Source organism: Xenopus tropicalis, chromosome 3 (assembly GCF_000004195.4).
Source record: "Xenopus tropicalis strain Nigerian chromosome 3, UCB_Xtro_10.0, whole genome shotgun sequence".
NCBI lineage: Eukaryota > Metazoa > Chordata > Amphibia > Anura > Pipidae > Xenopus > Xenopus tropicalis.
This window is the reverse complement of record NC_030679.2, coordinates 94,714,165-94,737,642: the sequence shown is the minus strand read 5'-3', so window position 1 is coordinate 94,737,642 and position 23,478 is coordinate 94,714,165. Positions and strand designations below refer to the sequence as shown.

Below are 23,478 nucleotides of genomic sequence, written 5' to 3'. Positions count from 1 at the left end.
CATTTTCTTCACAGCTAACCAACTGAAAGACCCAAAAGTTTCTTTAACAAGACTAACTGCATAATTTTCTGTCTGAACTGTGTGTGTAGGGATGTGTTTCTTCTGAATTTACTTGCAGAAGGCTTTGGTTATACTGAATTAGCTTTCCCATGATAAAGAATCTCACAAAATCTGGGACACACAATTAGATATTTTCCCTAGGGATGAAATATGCAATCTAGCTGGAGAGAACTGCTTGTGAGTCATGTTTGCAGTAATTGCTATCCTGCTATCCTTATGTAAGAAACTACCATGTATACCTATAGCACACATGGGATTTTGACCTTTGGGGTGCTATCAAAGAGAATTGTAGTGGTCCAAAATCCTTGCCATTGAAAAGAATAGAAAATAATTTGCATTAAGCAGATGTTGGCAGTGACACCTTCTCAAGTCACATCTTTCCATACAAATAAATAGGAAATGCTTAGCCTAGGTCAGTCTTTGGCCTTCACAGACAGGCACTAAAAACTGCTGCCAAAACATCAACTCATCCATCCTCTTTTTCTCTATTATTTTACCGCACTTCTCATCTTTGATCTCTGTTGACCAGGTGATAAGCCCAGCCTTTGCATCAGACCGGACCTTTGAACTTCTGCACCGCATGACTGGGGAGGGTCTTTCCATGGAATACATTTTTAGCCGCCAACCTTTTACCCCTGATAATCGCATGGTGTCTGTGCAGATCCAAATCTCCAATAAAACAGAAAATGAAGTAAAGAATATCCGAATCAGTGAACCCAAACTTCTTTCTGGAATGAGAATTAAAGAGTTTCAAGAGACAGGTAAAGTGGTAACTTTCTTTGAATTTCACCCCTTGGGCATATATCCAGCTGTGTGCACGCATATTATTTATTTATTAATAGTTTATGTGCTATATCCATTTTACTTCTTCAATTGACTGATTTATAAAACAAAAGACTCCTGAGCCCTGTTTCTGATTGTAGTGAGGATTACTGTCCAAAAGCAGGCACCAATTTGTCTGGCCACTTGAACCACCAGCTTGAAGAATGAGAAAAAGAAAATAAAAAATTGTTGCAAGAATAGTTGCGGGTCCAAAAATTGTCAAAAGAATATTTGCGTGTCAGAGGAATAGTCGCGGGCAACAATTTTTTTTGCTGAACGACATTTTCGCCGTTTCGCAAATTTTTCGCCGTTTTGCTAATCTTTTGAAAAATTCGCTAAGTTTTCGCTCATCACTAGTGTTTATCTCATTTCCTAGCATTTGCAGCAACCATAATATTTCTCTCATTTCTCCCAGAATGTCTGCCTCCTGGAGAAAGTGCAACAGTTATAATGGGCATTGATTTCTGTGATTCCACTCAGGCTGCCAATTTCCAGATATGGTGAGTAAGTAAAAAAATCATCAGTAAGGTTCAAACCCCATCAAAGACTCTTTGCTAAAAATGCATCTATAGCACTTTAACCCTACCAAGAGATTCTCTCATTACCAGCTCTCTTAGAACTGCATAACTAGAATGCCCTTTTGTATGCCAGGGTCAGTCACTGCAGGGTAGAAAATTTAACCTGGCCTTACCACTAGCAGTTGCTTTGCAAGAAAATAACAATAAAATCACACCTTGTTTGTTTCAATGGCAATTGCTTGTACCCATGGGCATGGCAGCCAACAGTCCCAATCACCTGGCCAGCAATCATCTGACAAATAAATGGACCTATGGGTCCAAAAGATTACCATGGTGGTGAAATGGGAGCAATTCCAGGCATTTTGCTACCCACTCACCAATCAGCAAAACACCTCAAAATCACTCTGTGCTCTATTGCCCTATAGGAAACATGTTCCTTGTGTGTAAACCTATAAGAGCACATTAAGCTTGTGAGAGACTCTGGAGGTCAAAACTGTACTCACAATTGTGAATTTATGAAGCTATATTTTTTTAAGGCTTATTTTAAATAGACCCTATGAGAAACAATTTACATTTTTTTCTCCTGTAGTAATAAAACAGAACATTTTACTTGATGGTAACTAAGCAGCATAGTAACACAAATGTCAGGCATATAAAACGTTTATTTGGTGCACAAAACAATCATAAATGTATTCAAGATTAAAAAAATGAACCATACCAAAAGGACAGAGGAGGAAGGAGTTCAGGGACCATGCACCACTGGGGTACTTGAACATATTTCTAATTGTTTTGTTTGCAATACTGCCTATAATTTAATGTATATTGTAAATATTAATGTATATTTGCATATATATATATATATATATATATATATTATTCAGGATCTACGGTAGTATTCACACATGTATCAGATGACGTACTTGTTATAATTTATTGTGTAACTAAGCTACATAAACCATACTGGTGGCAAAACAATTCTGTTGGGTTTATTTAATGTTTTAAGCAGACCTGATATGGTGATTCCAAATTATAAAAAAGACCCCTTATCTGGAGAACCTTAAATCATAAGGTGGTACTTTTTTTTAATAATTTTCAGTTTTGTTTTTCAGTAAAAAAAACCTAAATGTGTTTCTGAAAGGGTAATTGTACGTACAACGGTTTTGTCAAAACACATGGTATTTGGAGACAATAAAAATTTCAGCATCAGTGGTATTGGGTTTACGATGGGGCTGTTTTAATTAGCTAATTTGCTATATTTATAATTAACTGTTTGCCTTACAGCACACACACCCGACACTTCTATGTGTCTATTCAGCCACCTGTTGGAGAGTTGATGGCGCCTGTCTTCATGAGTGAAAATGAGTTCAAGAGAGAACAAAGTGAGTGATACAAAACCAGAGTTGTGGAGGGAATGCTGGTAATAAAAGATAATTTTAACAAAAAAGTTGAGAGTAAATTTAAACTGATCACACTTACAATACCTTTTAAATCCCAGGGTCAGTGTAACAGAACTGAGGGACCTTTTTTTTCTTTATATATGTTAAAGGAACAGTAACACCAAAAAATGAAAGTGTTTTAAAGTAATTAAAATATAATGTACAGTTGCCCTGCACTGGTAAAACTGGTAAGTTTGCAACAGAAACGCTTCTATAGTTTATATAAATAAGCTGCTATGTCAACACGGGGGGCAGCCATTGAAGCTGGGAAAAAGGAGAAAAGGCACAGGCACATAGCAGATAGATAAGCTTTGTAGAATATAATGGGGTTTTATCTGTTATCTGCTAAGTAACCTGTGCCTTTTCTCCTGTAAATGGCTGCCCCCGTGGCTACACAGCGGGGTATTTATATAAACTATAGTAGTCTTTCTAAGGAAAACACACCAGTTGTACCAGTACAGGGCAGCATTACATTATATAATAATTACTTTTATACACTTTAATTTTTGGTGTTACTGTCCCTTTAAGGTCCAGATCTTGGGCAGGCTGCGGTCAGGTGCAATTGGGCTCACAGGGATTTCTTCCAGTGTCCTGATGGGCCAGTCTGAAGGCACAATAACAGAGGAGCAAGTATCTTTGTAAATAGAATTTGGATATTTTGCTGAATGCAGTTTTGCAGTTTGCACTGCACCTTGCATTAGAAAATGAGTCCTGAAATCCTGCTTGGACTAAAAATCTGTGGATTTTGGCAAATACCAGAGCAGCTGCTGTAAGACGCCATAGACAGTCACTATTTATTGGGCTGGTGGGGTGTTGTCTGGGCCACTGTGTACTTGAAATGACAGGGCCTGTTTTGTATCCCAGTGTGAGCCTGCTAATATGTGTGTTTTGAATATTGTATGTTGATTATTTTTTACAACTTCACACAAGCTATGTAATACTCAGGAAATTTAGTATACACATACCTCTGAATTATAATACTAAAAAGGTTTGCATCACTAATGTATAGGAATAATTCTGCTTTCTTGTAACTCAGGCAAACTCACTGGTATGAATGAGATCACAGAGAGGCTGTCGTTGTCAGAGAAGTGTAATAGTGATCATGCCATCGTACAGAGAGTAACATCTACTGCAAACATGAATCGTGTGCCATGTGGTGCAGACAAAGAATACAGGTAAGCGGAACAACACTGACTAAGGGATATGACACCACAGAGTCACAGAGTCCCATGCAGGCTCAAGGCTGGACTGGGCTGGCGAGCCCGCCGACCCAGACCTGATCCTTGCCGGCACTACCTAGCTGAGCTCCCTCCTCCAATTGCCCCTAAGATAAGTATAAGGTAAAGGAGGGGTTGCACTGGTGGTGGGGGGTTGTGGGGGGCCCCTGGGACAGCAGCAACACTATGAGGTAGATTTACTAAAATGTAAACTAGGCCTTCCTAAATAATTTTCCAGAGTTAAAAAATGAGCACACTTATTAGCTTAAAGCTTTTCTGACTTTTAAAGCTAATGAACGTGTCTGTTGGTCAGAATGTATTTGACTACTTTGACCAGTTATACACCTTTCTGTTCAGGGGGTGTCAGCAGCCCCGAGTTCTAGCACACCTTGAAATTGTTAACCCTTCAAATTGTAGATTCTGAAAATCTTTTCTGCCCTGAAATAAATAATTCCAGCGTGGAAAAGGTGTTAAGTTAGACAATGATCTCTGATCTGGTTCAAAGGATAATTCTGTAGTAACATGTAAAAAGATTTATAAATATGAAAGGTATCAGTAATACCTGTGGTGAACATCATTACTACTCAAAACAAGCTACAGATGTTTTATACTGTAAATCTACCCCTTAGGTCAGTGGCACACCCAATATGGTATCTGGCATCTTGGAGCTACGCAGGTGACAAAATGCCAGGGATGACTCCATATTGATTTTAGTGGCAATGTTGTAAGCTGCCAATGCACTTATTTCTGGGGTGATTGACACCATATGGTAGCAAGCAAGTCTTTTTTAACAATAGTGGGAAAATTTGCTCATGGGCAGTAACTTATGAAATTCAATAAAAATGTGCTTTCTGCAGCTGACTGGAAATGCTAATCATTAAGGTTACTGGTCAGGTACAAATTTGCCCATTGATAATAAATAAACCCCAGCATTTCTGAGCAATAGATGTCTGACTTACTAATGCACCCACGAGTACAATCAATTGCCATTAAAATAGGAAGCAAATAGGAAAATTAGGAAGTAATTCCAGCCATTTTATCATAGGCAGGTATTAAAACCAAGGGTAAGAAAACCAGGGTAAACGCTGACCCACTTAATAACCCTTGTTATTTATTTAAGAAGCAGTGCCATTGATGATTTTCTGGTCTGTGTACTAGTACATAAATGTTTTCTCCTCATGTTTTTTTTAAACAGTGACCCAGCCCTTACATTTGAAAGACCCACATGCCTAAGGTAGTGTGTGCATGGAGTGCCCTCGAGTGTTCTTCAGTAGTATTACACAAATATGACAAACCTGTGTTCCTGCTGCTCTTAAAATTCAAATCCCAGAATGTATTTTGGCTCAGGGTGCTGGGACTTGTAGTTATAAAGCTGCGGGGCTTTCACGATATGCAGTGTGTGACATACATCATCTCTTTAATTAGAGATATCTTGGCTGTCTGTTGTGCTTTACAACCAACCAGTGCCTGCAGTTAACTGATGTCATATATGGTGGTGTGCCTAGTCTGGAGGCCAAACATGGACAATTTGGCTTTAGATCTAACTTTTTAATTTTATAAAGAAAAACCAAGGTTCTGACCTAGTAGGCTGTAATATTGTCCATGCTCCACTTTTATGCAAATGTATTTCAATAAATGCATAGTAATGACTTGAGTCTGGGTTTTTTGCGCATATGTAATCACTAAGTGATTTCAGCAAGAGCACACATATATAAGCACATATTTACTTATCTTTACCTGTTCTGCTAAAAGAAACTTATTCAGAGTCACATGTTTTAATTTATGGAATGTCTTCAAGTAGTCACTCTCTAACAGGAATAAATATCTATTTGCAGGTTTGCGGCAAAGACAGTGTCCAGTGGAACCCTGGTTTTAGTGACTTTAACACTTAAAGATGGCTCTGCTGCTCTACTAACCATAAATAGCGAGAAGATGGTGATAGGAACTATGTTGGCAAAGGACATTGTACAAACCCTGACACAATGATGTAAGAAACCTTCAACTGAGTAATAGTGACCAAATGTAGTCACATCGCTCACTCTCATTCTGACAGTCATGAGCAAGGAAATCTTTTTTTGTCCTTTTGTCTTTATCTCACAACCAACTTTACTAATCCCCAAAATTAGTCTGAATGAGAGCAGCCATCCATGACACGATCCCTGATATGGAAGACAAAATGTCATGTTTAAGGAGCAACCACGCCCTTTAAAACAATGTCTTGCTGGGTGGGATTGAGTAGCCACTAAGCTGCAGAGTAATCTAATGTTTACATATTACAAGACAAACTTTTTGTCAGAGCTGTTTGACTTATACTACGATAAAATGCTTCTAATATATAGTTTCTATATTGAGGATCCTTTACTTCAGGAAACTAGTTTCTGTAAGAAGGATTTGCCCGATAGGACACTGGCAATTCTTAATCCTTAGCATAAATTAAATGTGTAACCCAATACTACAGAACTCTTCCATTAGGGTCAAGACACATGGAGTTACTAGTAGCAGCTACTTGTCATGGCTACTAAAATAGATAATGCTGATAATTTACTGATAATAATCTCTACATGTGTTTTATCAGAGGCAATTCTTAGTATTGTCTATGGCAGGGTATTTTCTGGTGTTTAGTAGCCGTAACAAGTAGCGGCTACTAAGTAGCTCTGTGTGTATTTGTGGTTGACTGTGTACAGATTTATCAGTGATTCCTCTGTTACCGCCACCTAAATCCTTAGCCTCTTCTCTATATCAGAATTTGTGAAAAGCCTTTGTTTTTTAGACACAAATAGCATATTCTTTTTTTAAAAAAAATCACCCAAGGCCCTATATTCATTAAGACCTGTGTTTTTTGGAAATGTAACTTTCTTCATGTTGTTACTGTTAAACGTATTTGCATATGATCAAACTTAAAGGATGACTTCTTAAAGCTTTTAAGCCTTACAATGTCTGAAATGGTTGGCATACTCTCCTCTGCCCAGTGTCTTGTGCTGTAATCATTGTAGCTTTATTTATTAAAACTAGCTGAATCATTTAATAAAGCTGAATGTGAACATATGTCTGCTTCTCTGCTTCAGAATTAGTAAAACTACATAAATGCCTGCATAAAGGTATATGGTATATTAAATCTTGCTTCCACTACTACTAAACATAAAATAGAACTTCAAGGTTTTGTTGCTGTTTGTGTGCTTTACCCAATATATTAGGGGTTAATTTTAAATGTCGGGCGGTGAAAGAATGTGCCTTTAGTACTTATTCTAGAAGCACTAGAATGCAGCTAAACTCTGTCCCTACTGTAAAGACAGGGCCCTGATGTGGGCAGCATGTCTTGCCACTCCTTTCAGATGTGCAATTTAGGGGCAGAAAGGGGCATCTCTTGGATTGTGCACTGACTAACATAGTTGGCGATGGATCCAATGGCTGTGCAGCAGGTCTCTGTGCAGGGGCCTGCAGCCATTTGCAGATGTCCGAAGGCAGCCTTCAAAAATGCAAAACAAATGGCCAATTGCTGCTTTTTTTTGCTTTTGGCATGCTGCCTTCAGATTCACAAATTAGACCTATTGTCTTCAATGGAGCCTTGTATAGTGCATATATATATAAATTGTACACTCCCAAATGCAGGATAACTAAAAACAAATTTATTCTATAAAACCTACCTTAATTAGAAACCAGATTAAAATCTCATATTATGTACAAATCAACAGTTTCTCCTTCCTTAACATGTTATAGTCCAGGGAGCGCTTAAACAGTGCGTATTATGATAATGTGTGTATATGTATATTGTTAATGTTATATGTATTTATATGTATTATGAGATTTTAATCTGTTGTTTTCCATATGGAATAAAGTTTGCTTTTAAAGGAGACATATCATATAAAAATTAAGAATGTACCAGAGAATTATACTCCTCTAAATATAGGATTGTGCTTAAAAAAGTTATATATTGAGACATTCCACCTAAACCCCAGTAGTCCCGCCCACCTGTTCCACTTCCTGCTGACTGAATTCTCTGGATGTGCAGGGGAGCCGGCGGCTCTCAGTACATTGCACTGTAGGATAGGAACCAATCAGCAGCTAGGTTGACCTGATAGGGAACTGAAGCCTGTCTTTGCTTGTGTGAGTGCAGGGCTGTGATTGGCTCTCCCCCTCCTGCTGTACTTCTGGCAGGGACTGTTAGGACACACCCACCCTTTATTTGAAACACAGACAGAGACCTGATTGGATCTATAGGGAGCTACAATAAAGGGGCCATGTTTACAGACTGTATTTAATTTTAGCCCAAACTGAAACCAGCACCATCTAATATTCATAATTATCCTATTAGCAGGAGAGAATTGTATCCACATCCACTCCATAAGCTTACTACTGTATTATTCATAATTGCCTACAAAATTAGAGTTTTTCCATTCATCCAATATGTCTCCTTTAATTATTCTCCGCTTAGAGCATGTTTTTTGTTTTTATTTTATGTTCCCTGATAAGGGGTAACATATTAACATGACGTATATTTGCCATTAGATCATGTGATCATGGCGCCGCTGCTCAGTGCCTGAAAGAAGCAAGAAGAATGAATGAAGTGTGTTAACGCTGCTGCTGGTTTAAATGTATTCTGACTAAAATTGATTCAGTCGCTGGTAATTGGAATACAAAGACTGAGAAAATTGCTGAAAACTTTAAATTGGAAAAAAAAACTTGACTCGAAGTCACAGTTAATCATTTTTTTTAAACTTTGTTTTTAAAAATATAGCTTGAATGCTCAAAATACACTTTCTGCTGACTTCTATAGAAGATCACCACGTTTTAGCAGCCTAATTTTATTTATTTAAATTTCTAATGATAAATCTTGAAAATTCCCATGCGGAAAACTCAAAAATGTATTTATCATGGTGTTACCTGTACCCAAGCTGTCCATGCAAAAAATGTAGGAAACCACTGGCTAACCTTGAAAGACGGGTGCCGAACCTCCCTTCCAAGTCCCTTGTGATCCAGTACTTCAGTTCATGCTTTCGTGTGGGCAAACATTACATAGTCCTCCAGCTGCACATGTAGGCCAAATGTGCATATAGAAAAGGAATATGCCCAAGCACAAACAGAGATGGAACAATAAAGTGTCTAATGATTGAGCACCACTCTGTGTTCTTTGTACAGTGGATAGAAAATTCTCTGAAATAAATTCAAAAAATGCTCTGAACAAATATACAAGTATCTATATTGGCAGTGATAAATAGCTTTGAGTAGATTCCAAGCTCTGTAGCATTTTGGGGGCTATTTATGGCACCCAAAAAAAATGTCCACAGGTATCCAGAAACATGATATCCAGAAAGCTCCTATATCCAAAAACCTGATATCCAGATTTCTAGAGTTCATGTAAGCAAATAATTATTTATTTATTTATTTATTTTAAGATTTGCTTTTTCTCTTTAATAATAAAACATTAGATTCTTTTAGGTGGTAACTAAGCTGCATAAAACTGTACTGGTGGCAAAACTATCCTATTGGGCTGAGACACACAGGCAACACTTTCAGATTTTTGAAGGGTAGGGGCAGATTCTCGGCCTGAGGATGTGCAGGAAAAGAATCTGCCCCATGTGGCACTAGCCTAAAATAATATTTGCTATGTATACCAGTAAGTTATAGTTATGCCGCTGACACTGTAACTGTATGCCAAGCCTGTAGTGAGAAGTCCCTGTATTTAAAAGTGTGTGTATGACCTTCATACCCATTAGTTAGCAGCTATGCTGAATCCAGTGGGTTTCACCATAGTATAAAAAGTCCTAGGCCTATTTAGATTTTGGAAAAGTTATTAGGAGCATTTTTGTGCAACAAAGTATGATTTCTAACATTCTAAAAATAACCGTTGTTTCATACAATATGGAATTCTAACTTCTTTAAAGGGTTATTGACACTTGACATTCACAAGATTGGTACAGCCACGCCACAGTATTTCTACCATATAGGTTGCTCTCTGCTTCCCCTAGGCTCTGGGTTACTGTATCGTTTTGGGGAAAGTGTCAGGTAAGTTAGCCTTTAAATCCATCTCCTTGGCCAATTCTGACAATAAAGAAAACGTTCTATGTGCGCACACTCAGAAACACGGATTAAAAGAATGGAGCAAGGTTTTATCCATACATTATTCGGGTTTGCGTGTATAACGTATACACATGGCAATCTGGCCAGGGCTAATAGGTGCGCAATAAATAAACATATTGATTCGTTTGTTTTATTTATTTCTTTAATAAAAGCGCCGATAGGTTTCGTCTCCAACGCATAATCCTAACAACTAACAAAGTATAATAAGTATTACTGTCACTGCAAACACAACAACCTGTTGCTACAAGTAACATGAACAACCAGAGCCAGAACAATTTCCCATTACCCCAGCACAGTGGGCAACTCAAGCAGCACGTCCCTAGCAGCACCTTTACTTCCCCTTTAGCAAGCGCTCTCCCGGCAGGTGCAGCCAATAAGCCGCACAGCAGTTGGGGGCAGGGGCTATAAATGCGCCCCTCCCGGCCCAGTTGGCTGTTGCAAATACGAGACCGAAGCAGTGCCATTGTCTAGTGGGGGAAAAAGTCACTGCATGCAAGTCCAATTTGGATTTAAGTTTTAATTACCCAACCCTGACCAGGATCCTGTGCCATGGCCTTCCCACTGGTAAGGCAGTTTAAACGCTAGTTTGTATTTGGAGGTTGTAGTGAAGGTATGGCCTTAAATACGAGTGCAGCCAAATTGGAATGGACTATATACTAGATCCGTGTGTTTACTTGCTAGTTTTGCGTTAACTTGTGCTTATGTGCAAATGGTGGCGGAGGTTCATGCTGTGCGTGACAATTACTCCATGCACACTGCATTGCGCCACTAGGCTAGTAGTATTGCGGGAGGCCTGGGATAGCCATGCTGAGTGACTAATATTCACTTAAATGACTTGTATTTTAAATGGCTTTATATAAATCCGAGTAGTCTGCAAAAAGCACCTTAATTTAATACAAACTGGCAATGTCAGCTATTTTAAGTCTTGGATGAAAGCATGGCTGCATAGATGAAATGCCTGGTAGGCATACATATATACTTGTATAAGTGTATTATCGCTGCAAGTCGGTGTGTTCTCGGCCTACAGTAGGCCATCTAACCTGCAGCTTTCCAGTTATTGTTGGAGCAGAACTGGTCTCCGTCTCTTGGGGCTCAGGGAGTAACAACTGGGGAACTGCTGCCTAGACATCAGAAAGCTCTAGAACCCTGATATCGGAGACAAATTAGTTATTTGTCTACAGTAATGGCATTCACGCGTTAATGTGTTATTTCAATATACAGATTTTTCCCTGCAAACCTACATGCTTGCCTAGAAGGTCTGGCTGTCAACGACTGTACGTGCCTCGGATACACGGTATTTCCCCTGCATTACAGGCATAGGTCGGATCTTGGCCACTACTATTTGCAGGCTGATTGCATGGTTGATACAATTCCCAGTGGAATCAATCGCATCGTGGAGAACACACCGTCCCTGCCAAGTAATACCTTGAGCCTACCCCTTGCTCAGACTCCAGTTGCTGGCGCTGCACATACACCGGCATGGTGTTGGCAAAAGGCGCAGATGGTGGTTAGTCAGGCCAGCATGAGGGATAAGCATGTGTAGCTCCGGCTTTAGTAAGGGCTCCATTGGCTTGGTGATTTAGTGACTTTGACCTTATAGTTATATCTCTGCATTACGTTTAATATACTGGCGGTCGCCTTCGCCGGGGCGCAAACCCTGGTGACGCCGCAAATTGTGGGGGCGCCAGAAATAAGCATTATGATGGAATGCACTTTACGGACTCTCAGTAACAGAACTTTATGCTGCTGCTATACTTGCCAACTGGTAACGGTACCAAGTGTCCTAAGATGCCCGTTTATATGTAGCTTTCCTGCAGATGGCGGCTGTTCACGTCTAGTTGGACAACAGTCCTACACTTTTCCTAACATTAGAAGCCTAAGCCTTACACTCTGAGTTATGTCAACAGGGGCATAAAGAAGTGTATTTGTAAGGAGCTAGAGTAGTGTTTATATAACTGAACTTGTAGTTGTCCTTCGGTGGAACAAGTTTTGCAGAGTTGACTGATGCTTGAACATTGGGTTTCAGTGACCTGCAATACAAACCTTTAATTCCCTGCGCTCAATAAAACACACACAACATAACCTTGCGGCGATTATGGCGTAGGGGACGGGTGACCGGCAGTGCGCTAGGGTGCACACAGGTAACCGGCACAGTGGGTGTGAGGGTGGCGCGCAGTTGCAGGTGCTGCCGCCTCGTGTGCGCACACGTGTGGCCCCGCCCCGTTGCCAGAGAGCCGCATGCGGTGGGAGGAAGCGGGAAAGCTGCAGCCAGAGCCCTACGCCATGTGGTCCCGACAGGTACTTCAGCTGCCTTGTAGTTGGCTAGTGAGCGTGTTCTGGTTGGAATGGTAGGGGCACTGTACGTGCAGCTGGGCTTATGCAGCCTCCGTGTCAGAGAAACAGTTTTCCATGGAACTGCGGGAGCAGCCGCTGCTTAGTAGGCTCTTCTCTTTAGCTTCCGAAGCTTTAGGAAACGGCGTGTCCCGACACTGGGATGGCCCAATGCATGCTGAGGGAGACTTTTAAGCCCATTGCTGGCTTCAGTGTGTAAGTGGGGTACCATAGGGATGTCTAACATGGTACCCCACTTCCACACGGGATGCTAAACAGTCCCTGCCGCCTTACCCTCAGCCGTTGTGATGTTACTCCTTTTTCCAAACTCTATTTAGAGATAAAATAAGTGAAGCCTATTTCTTTGAAACATTGGTTGGACTTAAAAAATATTGGGGGGGGGGGATTGTAATTAAAAATAGCAAGTGCTGTGTACAATGGCATTTTTGCCAATGTATAGTGCACCTATTACACTGCATTTATTGCATTGCCAAACCTTAACAATTGAAGATGGTGGAAACCTTAATGTGACAATTGGTTAGGATGCTTTTACATGCACTGGCACTTGCGCAACTATATATGCACATAATTTGTCTGTTGCAGGACAAATTGTTTGCAAATGTTGTTTTTCTGTCCTGCAGATGCAGAATTTGTCTCAAAGCTAAAATTCTGTCCCGTTGCAACCTTTTTCTGTTGGTGACATGTATTAGTCTCCCATTGGGTTTTAAGGCATTTTTGTACCTTTTTTTCATGTAAAGGTTTTCATCTTTCTCTATGAAACCAGTCACACAGTGCCAAGTGGGCCAGACGGTTGAATGGCTTTGTCAGGCTCAGCCATTGCACCTCTTCATGACTGCCATGTTTTACGCAGGATTTGTGACAAAACTCTGATTTGTTAGATGTATAACAAGACTGCTGTTTCGGCCACTCCTGAAGCCAAACTGAGAGAGGCTGCAGGAGCGGCCGAAACGTCAGTCTTGTTATACATCTAACAAATCAGAGTTTTGTCACAAATCCTGTGTGAAGCGGCCCATTTTTTCCTATTTGTATATGAGGTAATTAGCTTGGTAAGGAGTATCCTGATGCTGAAGGGGTCACAGTATGTCCTACTATGAAGACCAACAACTATAGTGTGACAGGATTGCAGCGCTGTTAATTCTCCCAACTGGGATATAAAACTTTGAGGAACTGTTCAGCAGAACTGCAGCTGCCAGATATTGTATGATGATGTGCTGCTTATTTTGTTACATTGTAATACTTGTACCAAGGCAGCAGCCATACCCTCCCACTCTTTGACATGTATTTTTTTTTTTTTTACCATGGGTAAACCTTTTACTTGTGCACATGCAGCCCCATCCCTGGTTGCCACATGGGTGATGCTAATTGCAAAAAAAAAAAAAATTTTTAACTTGCTAGTCTGAAAGTCAATATATGAATTAGATGTGCAGTGTATTTGAAATCATTGGCTTTAGTAGGTTTTTGAGCATTTGATGCCAAAGTATGAAATAAGCATTGGGTGTTAGTTCAGGTCAGGAAAAACTTAACCCACATTTGACCCTAACCCTCAAAACCATAACCTCACCCTAACCTGCAAAATGTTGCCATTGTAGGACCCAGCCTGTAGCCTCAACTTTCTTCTCTGTATGCTACTTCTGCACGGTTTCAAGACAAGGAAATATTTGGGAGCAGAGGAAGTGTGTACTTCCCAAGTCTGACCTGTACCAATCCTGAACCTGAAATGGTCGCCCAAATTTCAGCTCTGACCCGCCTAACCTAAGGGTAAACCCACAGGTCCCGTGGCTTGAGGGTCAATCTAAACATCACTATTGGGCATACCTTACCTTTGAGGACATAACAAACCATTCTTGATTTAATCGGCAAAAAAGCTAGAACTTTGGTTCTGTATCAGTTTACTATAGCACTTAATCAATAAAGATCCCTTTGTCTTTCTCCCCAGTAGCTCCATCTTCTGGTCTATTTTTATTACACAAGCTATGTGGCTGCTTTTGGTTGGCAGGGTTAAGGGACCAGAGTACAAAATAGTGTAGTGTATGTATATTGAAACCCCCACTTTATTTTTTATATTTTTTCAGGGGACTGGGATTTGTTTCATAAAATCAGTATTATGTATCATTGGTGGTGCCATAAAAAAGGTGTAATATGGGGGAACTTAAATTTGGGAAATGTATATGCAGTGAAACCTTGATATTGCATTTATTATGGTATTAAACTGCTCAGATGACTTCTATTCATATTTCGGATGCTTTAAAGGAGAAGGAAAGGTAGAAATTAAGTAAGCTTTATCGGAAAGGTCTATGTAAATTAGCCATAAGCACTTGCAGAAATAACTGCCTATGACTAAGTACCAGAAGGGTACGAAACGTGTAAGGCGGAATCCTGTGGAGTTTGTATTTGTTTTTTAAATATGGATGTTTGAATAAACTTTTTTTTTTTTTTGTAGTGAGTTTGGGATTCCTTTTTGATATGGACTGTAGTTATGCCCTTTAATCTGGGGGCAGTATCCCATTAACTCTGATCCCTTTTTGACTGGCCAGTTGTGACCTCCATTAGCAGTAATTGTGAAGAGTAGTTTGTTTCATAAGTCGTATCTGGGGGATCAGACACAGGCAAAAGTTTGAGGAGTCTCTTAATAGAAAACATTGAATGAAGAGGAAATAAGATGAGAAGCAGAGTAAGTTGTGTGAAGGGAGTGTATTCTGAGCAGAGACATAGGGAGGGGGCTTAATTAAGTTCCTTGGTTGTGGGTGTTTGTAACCTGAATTGAGCTCACCATGAAATTGGGAGCCAGTGAAGGGATTTGCATAGGGCAGTAGTGATGTAGAACAGCGATTATAACAGTATTTAGAATGTATTGGAGTTGTGAAAGATGCCTGCCAGGAGTAAGTCCCAATTTAGCTGCCAATATCTGTCTTCTAGACCGATTCGGCAGCTTATCTGCCCCTGTATGGGCACCAACGACGGGCCTCTCCAACAGACATCGGTCCTGAAATTGGCAAGATCTCGATTGGGCAGGTTTGATTTTTACATCTTATCAGGGACCACGTTAACAAGCAATAGGATGGCACCTCTGCCTTACTTTTGCTGTAAGTGAAACATGAGGTACAGAGAAAGATGTTGATGGAAATATTATTTTTGTTCGAGGTTTGGTTTTAAGTGGTGCTATGATGAAGCAATCTAATTTGCGGAAAGTACAAGGTCAGAAGTACGCAGGTAGATTTGGGTATTGTATGCTTTCAACATACTGAAGTGGGTAAGTGAAAGAAACCCACCTTAAAGCCCCCCCCCCCCCCCCCTTTATTCAGGAGCTCAATGGATAGGGCTTGTACTTGTTTTAATCGCAGAAAACTTGTTTTTATTCTTTCAACTAAATGCTTGGGATGCTTAGGGATGTCTGTCCATCTGGCCCATGCATGTTTTTAAATTTGCTTCCTGTTGGAATTGTGGCAAAACCAGCTGAACATAGTGTCCTCATGTTCTTGTTAAGATGCTTGGTACCCAATTGGTCAGCTTTTTAATTAAACAATTCTAAATGGCTTTTGTTAAATTTTGACCCTTTGTTAAAACTTAGCTTTTCCACTAAGGGACTTGTTGACCTAGTTCTGACAGGGAAGCCTTTCTAAATAGTGCTGTCCTCCGTAACCTACGTAACCTGCATGTCAGTCAGCTATCTGGGAAAATTAATTGCTTGTTTATGTGAATTATAATAGTGTTTCTAAAGCAAACACCAGTTTTAACAGCATAGTGCATACCTTGTTTAAATTACTTTAAAACACTTTTTGGCATTACTGTTCCATTAAAGGAGCAGTTTACCTTTAGTATGATGTAGACTTAAAATTCAGCTTAAAAAGTCAATTTGCAGCATGTCTTAGTCTTGCGTGGTCTGTTTTAATTTAGCTTTTTGTTCAGCAACTATCCAATTTGGAATTTCTGCAGCTTTCAGGTTGCTATGGTTTAGTGTACCCTAGCAACCAGGCAGTTGATTGTTTCCATTTAGCCTCTTTATAATACATTCTGATAAGTAGCAATAACAGAAATTGTAGCCTCACAGCGCAATAGTTTTCTTGGATGCATGGGTCCATGACCCCCATCTTAAAGCTGAAAAGAGGATGGCAAGGATGACAAGGATGGCAAATAAATCAAAAGCTATGAAAGTGAAGATCTGCTAAGTTGCACAAAAGACCATTCTATAACATTTAACTTTAAGAGATCTATAGGCTCACCCTATAACCAGGGCTGCCATCAGATATCACTGGGCCCCCACCCCAATGGTCCCTCCCCCAGTGACCTCTCCCATTAGTACAAAGGACAGGGTCACATGTATGCACAGGGTGTGACCAATGAAAGGGCCCATCATTTTTAAAGGGGGCCCGGGATAAACATCACAGCCAGGGGCCCCCTTTAAAGAGAAGTGCCCGGGCCTGGGATGACTGTCCCCCACTGATGGTGGCCCTGCCTATAACACCTTTTTATAGAAGCTTTGAGAAGTAAGGCAAAATAATATATTATGAGCCCTTAATGCTTAACCTTTGTTGTCCATGCAGGGCCATTTTAATAAATGGGCAAAAGGGGCATTTGCCCATGGCCCACTAGCGCACCTTTCTTCTGGGATAACTTTTGGCAGAAGCATTCTTTTTTTGATATGGCAGATACCTTATTTTAATCAACTGGAAGAGCTCTGTGGCACGGTTATTTTAATTTCTTTACCTTTTTTCTTGTGGCATTACCTTTTTTTTTTTTTTTTTTTTTTTTTTTGCTGTTTGATCAGGGTGGCGCATCTAGGGATCATGTCTGCTTCAGTAAACTCATCATTTCTTCACTGACTGCTTTACTTTATCGAATGTCACATGCTTGAGGGTTGTTCTATCTCACATTTCTTGGTGAAGCGGGTCCACCAATAAATTTTGCCCTGGGCCTGCTGGTAATTTGTCAATTTGATTACCAAAAGATTTATCCTAGAATGTTTGAACTGGTCAGCCCTCAGATTGGCAAGCAGGTTGAGATGGGAATGCATGGTAAGTGTCCAACCTTGCTTAATTTAGAGTTCTTTTTAATGGACCTACAAGCAAAAGTAGTTTTAACTTTATATGTCATTAAAAGGATATAGAGAGATCTATAGATTTAAAAAAAAAAAAAAATTGTTCAAGCTATGACCAAGAATTAAAAATTAGCCAATGTCTGCCCTTCTGTAGCTGATACACACAGCTGAAGGTTTTAGTGGCCAGCAATCACTTTACCTCAGCCCCATTGAGTCACTGCTTGAACTAGCAAGAACAGAGTTTTAAGATCTCCCCAAAGAATTTAAAGGCTGTCAAGAAGAATGGACTGCTCTTCTGTATGAGTAAATGACCTAATTCGCGACTATCTCAAAACTGCAAGCTTATTGATGCTAAAGGGGTAATAAGAACTACGGGTATGCAAAATCTTGAGCAAGATTATTTTATTTCCTTTATTGCATGGTTTCTTGTGTTTCTGTGATGCCTTATTTAAATATTTAAAATAAAATTTAAAACTTGCTTTAATAACAATCTGTCGGGCAGGTGGTATTTACTTGTTCATGATGTTGCCGTGTATTAATCTTTTGTACAATTTTGTTTGCCAAAAAATTGCCCTGTCATTAGATACACAAAGGCTACAACAACCCCCACACATGCACACTACCAAACTTTTCTGGCCTACATGGCAGAGTGCTGGTAATGGAAGCCATCTTTGACCACTCCCTTTTTTAGCCACACCCATACCCATGTTATTACAAGAGCTTTTAAGACCATACCAACATTAATGGTGGTAGGACAGCAAAAACCCAAATGGTTGGTGCTCGCTGTAGGGATATCACCCTTCATTCATATATGGAAGTTTATTATGTCGTATTATAAGACATTCCCTTAAAGGACAATGAAAGGTTAATATAAATTAAAAGTAAGTCTAAAGGCATTCTTTTTAAGTACTTACTGCATATCTAAATTCCCAGATCCCTGCTTGCTTCTCTGAGATATGGTGCTGGCAGCCTACAGCAGTGTGAAGCCTACAGTGACATCACTGAAATCTCTTTCCCTGTAACTTGATCCTGTCTCCTGTTCTGAGCTACACATGCCCACCAGCCAATCAGAAGTGGATCTGGCAGAGGGGGGGTGAGGGAATGAAACACATGTGCAGTATGAAGCAAGGAGGGAAAGGAAGGGAGAATACCTTTTTAGAGAAGGCTGCCTGTTGTAGAAAATGTGAAGTAAGTGTGACTGAGTAAATATTTGATTAGGTGAGCCAAAAGTGTGGTGTTTTTACTAAACAATAGGAGGACTATTGGGCAGTATGCTTTTTACATTTTGACTTGCATTCTCCTTTAAATCCATATGCTGCCTCTTCCCTGGTGGGTAGCACAGCAACCCCTAGCATATAATTACACACCTTAGGGACCATATAATTCTAACAAACTCCCCAGAACCCCTGCCAGGTTCACCTCCCACAGGCAGTGTAGGGCAGACTGAGTACTGTCTGTGTGCCATACACAGGCAGCATAGGGCAGGCACTACAGTCTGAGCCAGAGATGTGAACAATGTGGGAATTAACAGTCTGAGCCTGAGGTGTGAATAATGCAGGCACTAAAAGGTGTAAACAGTACATGGGATTATATGTTTAAACAATACAGGGGTTTACAGCCTGAAAATGTGAACAATGCAGGGGGCCAGTTAATCTCAGTACAGATACCATTTAAAGCTTACACAAAGGTAGGCAGTCACAGCAGCCTGGCAGGTGGGGGGCAGTGGGCGACTAGTTGGGACAGCTCTGGTCTATAGCATTTTACAGCACCCTATCTTAACAGATTTGCCAGTCCTTGTCTGTATATTCTTAGGTTTTTTTTTTTTCTCTTAACAGATTCTTAATTAACAAGGTATTATCTTAAGAGCAAATCACTTGTTGAAATTAAAAAAAAAAAAGATTCTGAATGGCATTGTTTGTTTACGTTAAGTATGTGACTGGCACTAAAAAGGTTAGTGTTGCAGTTATGTAGCTACTTTGTTTTTTTTTTTACAGATTTTAAAATTTTTTTACGCAGGTGCAAATTGGTTAATTCTTGGTTTTTTTTTTTTTGTTTTTAAGGTAAAAGTGATAGTAATTTTTCCTTGCATGTTAATTGTAGATTTCCTTAGTTTTCTGTTTAGTGGTCTTTGTTGTTCTTAATGTGTTGCTAAGCTGATGAAGGGCTGACAGATAGAAATGTCCAAAGGCAAGGATTTCCATGTGATGTCTGCAATTCTTGCTACAATTTGCATAGTCAGGTCAGGCTACGCCTGCTGCATTGGGAATATAGCTGGGTGGTGCTGTTGGCAGACGGTCCCTCCCTAGTCCTAGCGAGCTGTTGTGTGATACCCCTCTCCTCCCAGTCTCGAGGGAGGTGCTTTGTGCAGGCATTGCTGGCACTTGTTACTCTTCATTCTGGCAGGGTAGGTAAGTAAATCTGCACTGTGGGGGTAGGGTAGGAGGCTTTTAGGGTAGAGGTGAGGCTGCCTTATTATTGGCCACATTGTGTGTTTAATTGCTGAGTTTTGGATTTCCGTACAAGAGGCTGGGTATGGAAAAGAAATCTCATAACCAACCATTCCTTGCTAGCTGATTTGCATGCAGTTCTGACATAGGTCATACTGCAGACTGGAACTTGTCAGTTTATGGCTTAGTACACAGTGTACACATGTCTGCAGTTTGTTTGTTTTTTTGTTTTTTTTTTTTTAAGAAAATGCATGTAAGAGCAAATTTGGCAGCAAAAGACTTAGCAAGGCAACATTTCTTTGCCTTGCCAAGATTTTTCAAAACATTTTGCCATCTTGGTTGAGTAATTTTGATATAATGTAAAGGCCACCTATCACTGGGAAACGGTTTCCACCATGAGAGGTGTCAGCTAATAGTGGCATTTTGCATAAAAATGTTCTTGTTTATTCCAAGAAGAGTGCTATGCTGCTTGCACCAAAAGGAAGCTCCTAGTGAGGGCACCATGTTGGGACACTATTATACAAATGATACTTTGTGTCCTAACTTGCTCATTATGCATGTGTGGTTAAGCATAGCCCTCTTTAGGAGCTCCCTTTTTTCCCCAGGCTCTTCCAGCCCACCTCCCGTGAGGAAAACAGTCTTCCACAGATGGGTGCCCTTTGATTGAAGCAGTGCTCCTATTGGTAATATATTTAATTGTTCTGTTGACACTTGTGGAGTATCCTAACCTGATAGTCTGTATGGCAGCTCCCTCACATGTATATTGCATGCAGGTTAGCATTGTCTTGACACATGTATGCTTGTTTTCAAATAAAATTACTTGCACACCAAGGGGGAGTTTTATCAGTGTCCGAATTTCGGACTTTTAAAATACGATTTGTAAAAATTCAGGTTAAATCCGATAACTTCTGATGTGCTTTAATTGTACTAAAATTGTGTCGTGGTCATACAAAGATTTCGTAGAACGATCTGAAAGTTACGAAATTTTTGTATCCGAACAATCGTAAACCGTGCAAAATTTTCTGACTTTGAACCTTTAGTGCCTCCCATAGGACTCAATGGCACTCTGCAACTCCAGCCTGGCCCAAGGAAAGCCACAATACCGAAGCTTGAATGAATTCCAAAACTTTTGTACTCATTGCGACATGATGATTTTGTCACAAATTGTCGCAAAGCGGAAAGTAGCGCAAGTTAACTAAAATATCGCAGGGAATACATAAGTTCTAATCTTTAGAAAATATTAATTTTTTTTGTAATCAGACCTGTCTCAATGAATGGGCCCCTTAGAAAACTAAAATATGCACAATTATCCACCTGCTTATTCTTATTCTGCTTTAATAAACATGCAAATATAGTGGGGAGGTGTATTATACACCATGCCTTTATATGGCATCTATTACACAGCAAGTTATTGGGCTGAGTACTTTAGCTGAGGATAAAATGCTAATGTGCATGTTGGGTTTAGTACTGTATGTATATAATTTTTCTATAAAGTTGGCCAAATATGTAAGTATGTTTAGGGTGGATTGTATTCAGATTCTGGGATCATATTCCTGTTTTGATCACATCATGAAGATTAAATATAAACTTCATACTTGGCTCTTAGGATGCTGGTACACAAGATTTGTTGCATGCGGTTACTCAAATGCATTCCCCATGGATTGGTACAAGTACTTGAAGCAATCCAGCTAAATTGTGGGAAATTGCCTTTTGCATTTCTATGTACTGTGCTTCTGTTGTATTGCATGTAACTGTTGCACTCGGTATGTTGGTTTTACAAATCATGGAATGTTAGCAGTGCAGTTTTTGCAGCTGAGAAGCAAATAAACAATGAAAGTCTTGTACCTCTTGCTATTTCTGCACTGACTCCCACTATTTGAAAGTTACATTGGAGCTCGAGTTGCTCTAATGGTGTCTTTATATTTATTCCACTGGGTAGCTGCTTGAATGGATTAGGTGCCTGGTCAGTGGCAGAACATAAGTTTTGACTTGTGCCTTAGGAAATATGTTCAGGTGTATCTTATAAATAAAATGTGAAATTTTGGGACCGATTCACTAAAGGTTAACGCTTAACGCATAGTTTTATGCGTTAGTGTTTGATAACCAAGTACCGATTCATCAAAGTAATTTCGCGTGCGTTAGTACTCATATCGCATGCGCAAAAATCACAATTATCACAAAGCGTTGTATCAATTGTATTGCGATAATTATCTAATAGAAAAAATACTAACGCATAATTCAGACTTATTTTAAGCGTTAAAAGCATAATGTGGCGATAATTACTGTGAAACTTACCACCTACAAGGCGTAGGCGTTAATAAACATTGAAGCTGGGGATTGTGGTGACAAGATGGAGTTTGCGGTCTGATTTTTTTAAAGTATGTGATCATCCTAGAGTGGTGCATCCTTCAGTTTTCAGGGAAATGGTAATTTTCACAATGGTAGTTTCAGAAAGTAATGGTTATGTGCGTAATAGCATGTGCTAATATTGCGTGCAGCGAAATAAAGCATAAATATATCATGGTTTAAAGTATTGCTTAAAAATTTCATCTCAACAAATAACGATAACATTGCTTCTTAACCCTTTCACTGCCAGCCTTTTTGGACAAAGAGGAACTTCTACTGCCAGACAGTTTTTGAGCATTTTGCACTGTTTCACTTTAGGGGCCTTTCTTCGGAGGGACTTTTAGTTTACCCAGGAAAACAATATATCATTTTTTTCAGGACAAACTAAGCTTTCAAAATTTGGTAGAATTTGTAATTCCAATTCTATAACAAGATATAAGCTTCTAAATGTCTACAAAATAAAAAAAATCATATTTTCCATAATATAAACACACATACCAGAAACAAATTATTTTATGCACAAAAATACAACTGATTTGGAAAGTCCCATGCCTCCTGAAGGCGCTAATACCAACTATATTGTTTTATGGAGATTTCTCACTTGTATAGGTCAAAAACTCCCAGCAGTATACTACTAAATTTCCAAAGCATTGCAGTTTGCCGCATTTATCTTACACAATTTCTAGCGTACGAAGAATAGGTAAAAATTGAAGCGGAGCACTGAGTAATCTCTCAATAAAATCACTTTATTTCCATTTTTAAAATCATAGCAGAGAGCACAGCTTAACGCGTTTCATGGCAACATGCCACTTCCTCAGAAGCTATGCCAATAACCCAAAGCACCCATATTTAAATAGACACAGAACACTCAATTATTCAATTAAGAATTAACCCCATGAGTGAACCTCCAATTAAAATCATGTGTGTATTGAGAAATTTTATTATTTTTCTATCAATGCACAATTTTTAGCGTACAATGGCAAATCACCCCAAATAGGAACACCTAAGGCTACTGAACAGTTTGATGCCCAATATGCATAGATATACCAAAGTCTGTGGTATGTTCTGACCCCAAAATGAAAATAGCGTATATGGATTTCTCACCTGCCAACTCGGCTTTTGCACAGAGCCCCCAGTCAGTGTATCCAGTGCTGTAACACCCCCTAA

At 39.6% G+C, this 23,478-nt stretch overlaps 2 protein-coding genes across 13 annotated transcripts in view; both read left to right on the top strand.

Annotated features, from left to right (window-relative positions):
- The window catches only part of ap3b2 (adaptor related protein complex 3 subunit beta 2), a 40,570-nt gene extending 33,472 nt beyond the window's left edge, over window positions 1-7,098 (top strand). For 7 of the 11 annotated variants that reach the window (XM_018091947.2, XM_031897673.1, XM_031897674.1 and 4 more), the window contains 6 exons: window positions 590-821; window positions 1,298-1,382; window positions 2,682-2,779; window positions 3,873-4,011; window positions 5,249-5,287; window positions 5,889-7,098. In XM_018091947.2, coding sequence (XP_017947436.1) covers window positions 590-821; window positions 1,298-1,382; window positions 2,682-2,779; window positions 3,873-4,011; window positions 5,249-5,287; window positions 5,889-6,039 — 744 coding nt within the window. In that variant the 3' untranslated portion in view covers window positions 6,040-7,098. 11 annotated transcript variants of the gene reach the window in all.
- Window positions 7,099-10,477: 3,379 nt separating this feature from the next.
- Window positions 10,478-23,478, top strand: part of cpeb1 (cytoplasmic polyadenylation element binding protein 1) — a 36,088-nt gene continuing 23,087 nt past the window's right edge. The window contains exon 1 of one of the 2 annotated variants that reach the window (XM_012966662.2): window positions 10,478-10,695. In XM_012966662.2, coding sequence (XP_012822116.1) covers window positions 10,681-10,695 — 15 coding nt within the window. In that variant the 5' untranslated portion in view covers window positions 10,478-10,680. 2 annotated transcript variants of the gene reach the window in all.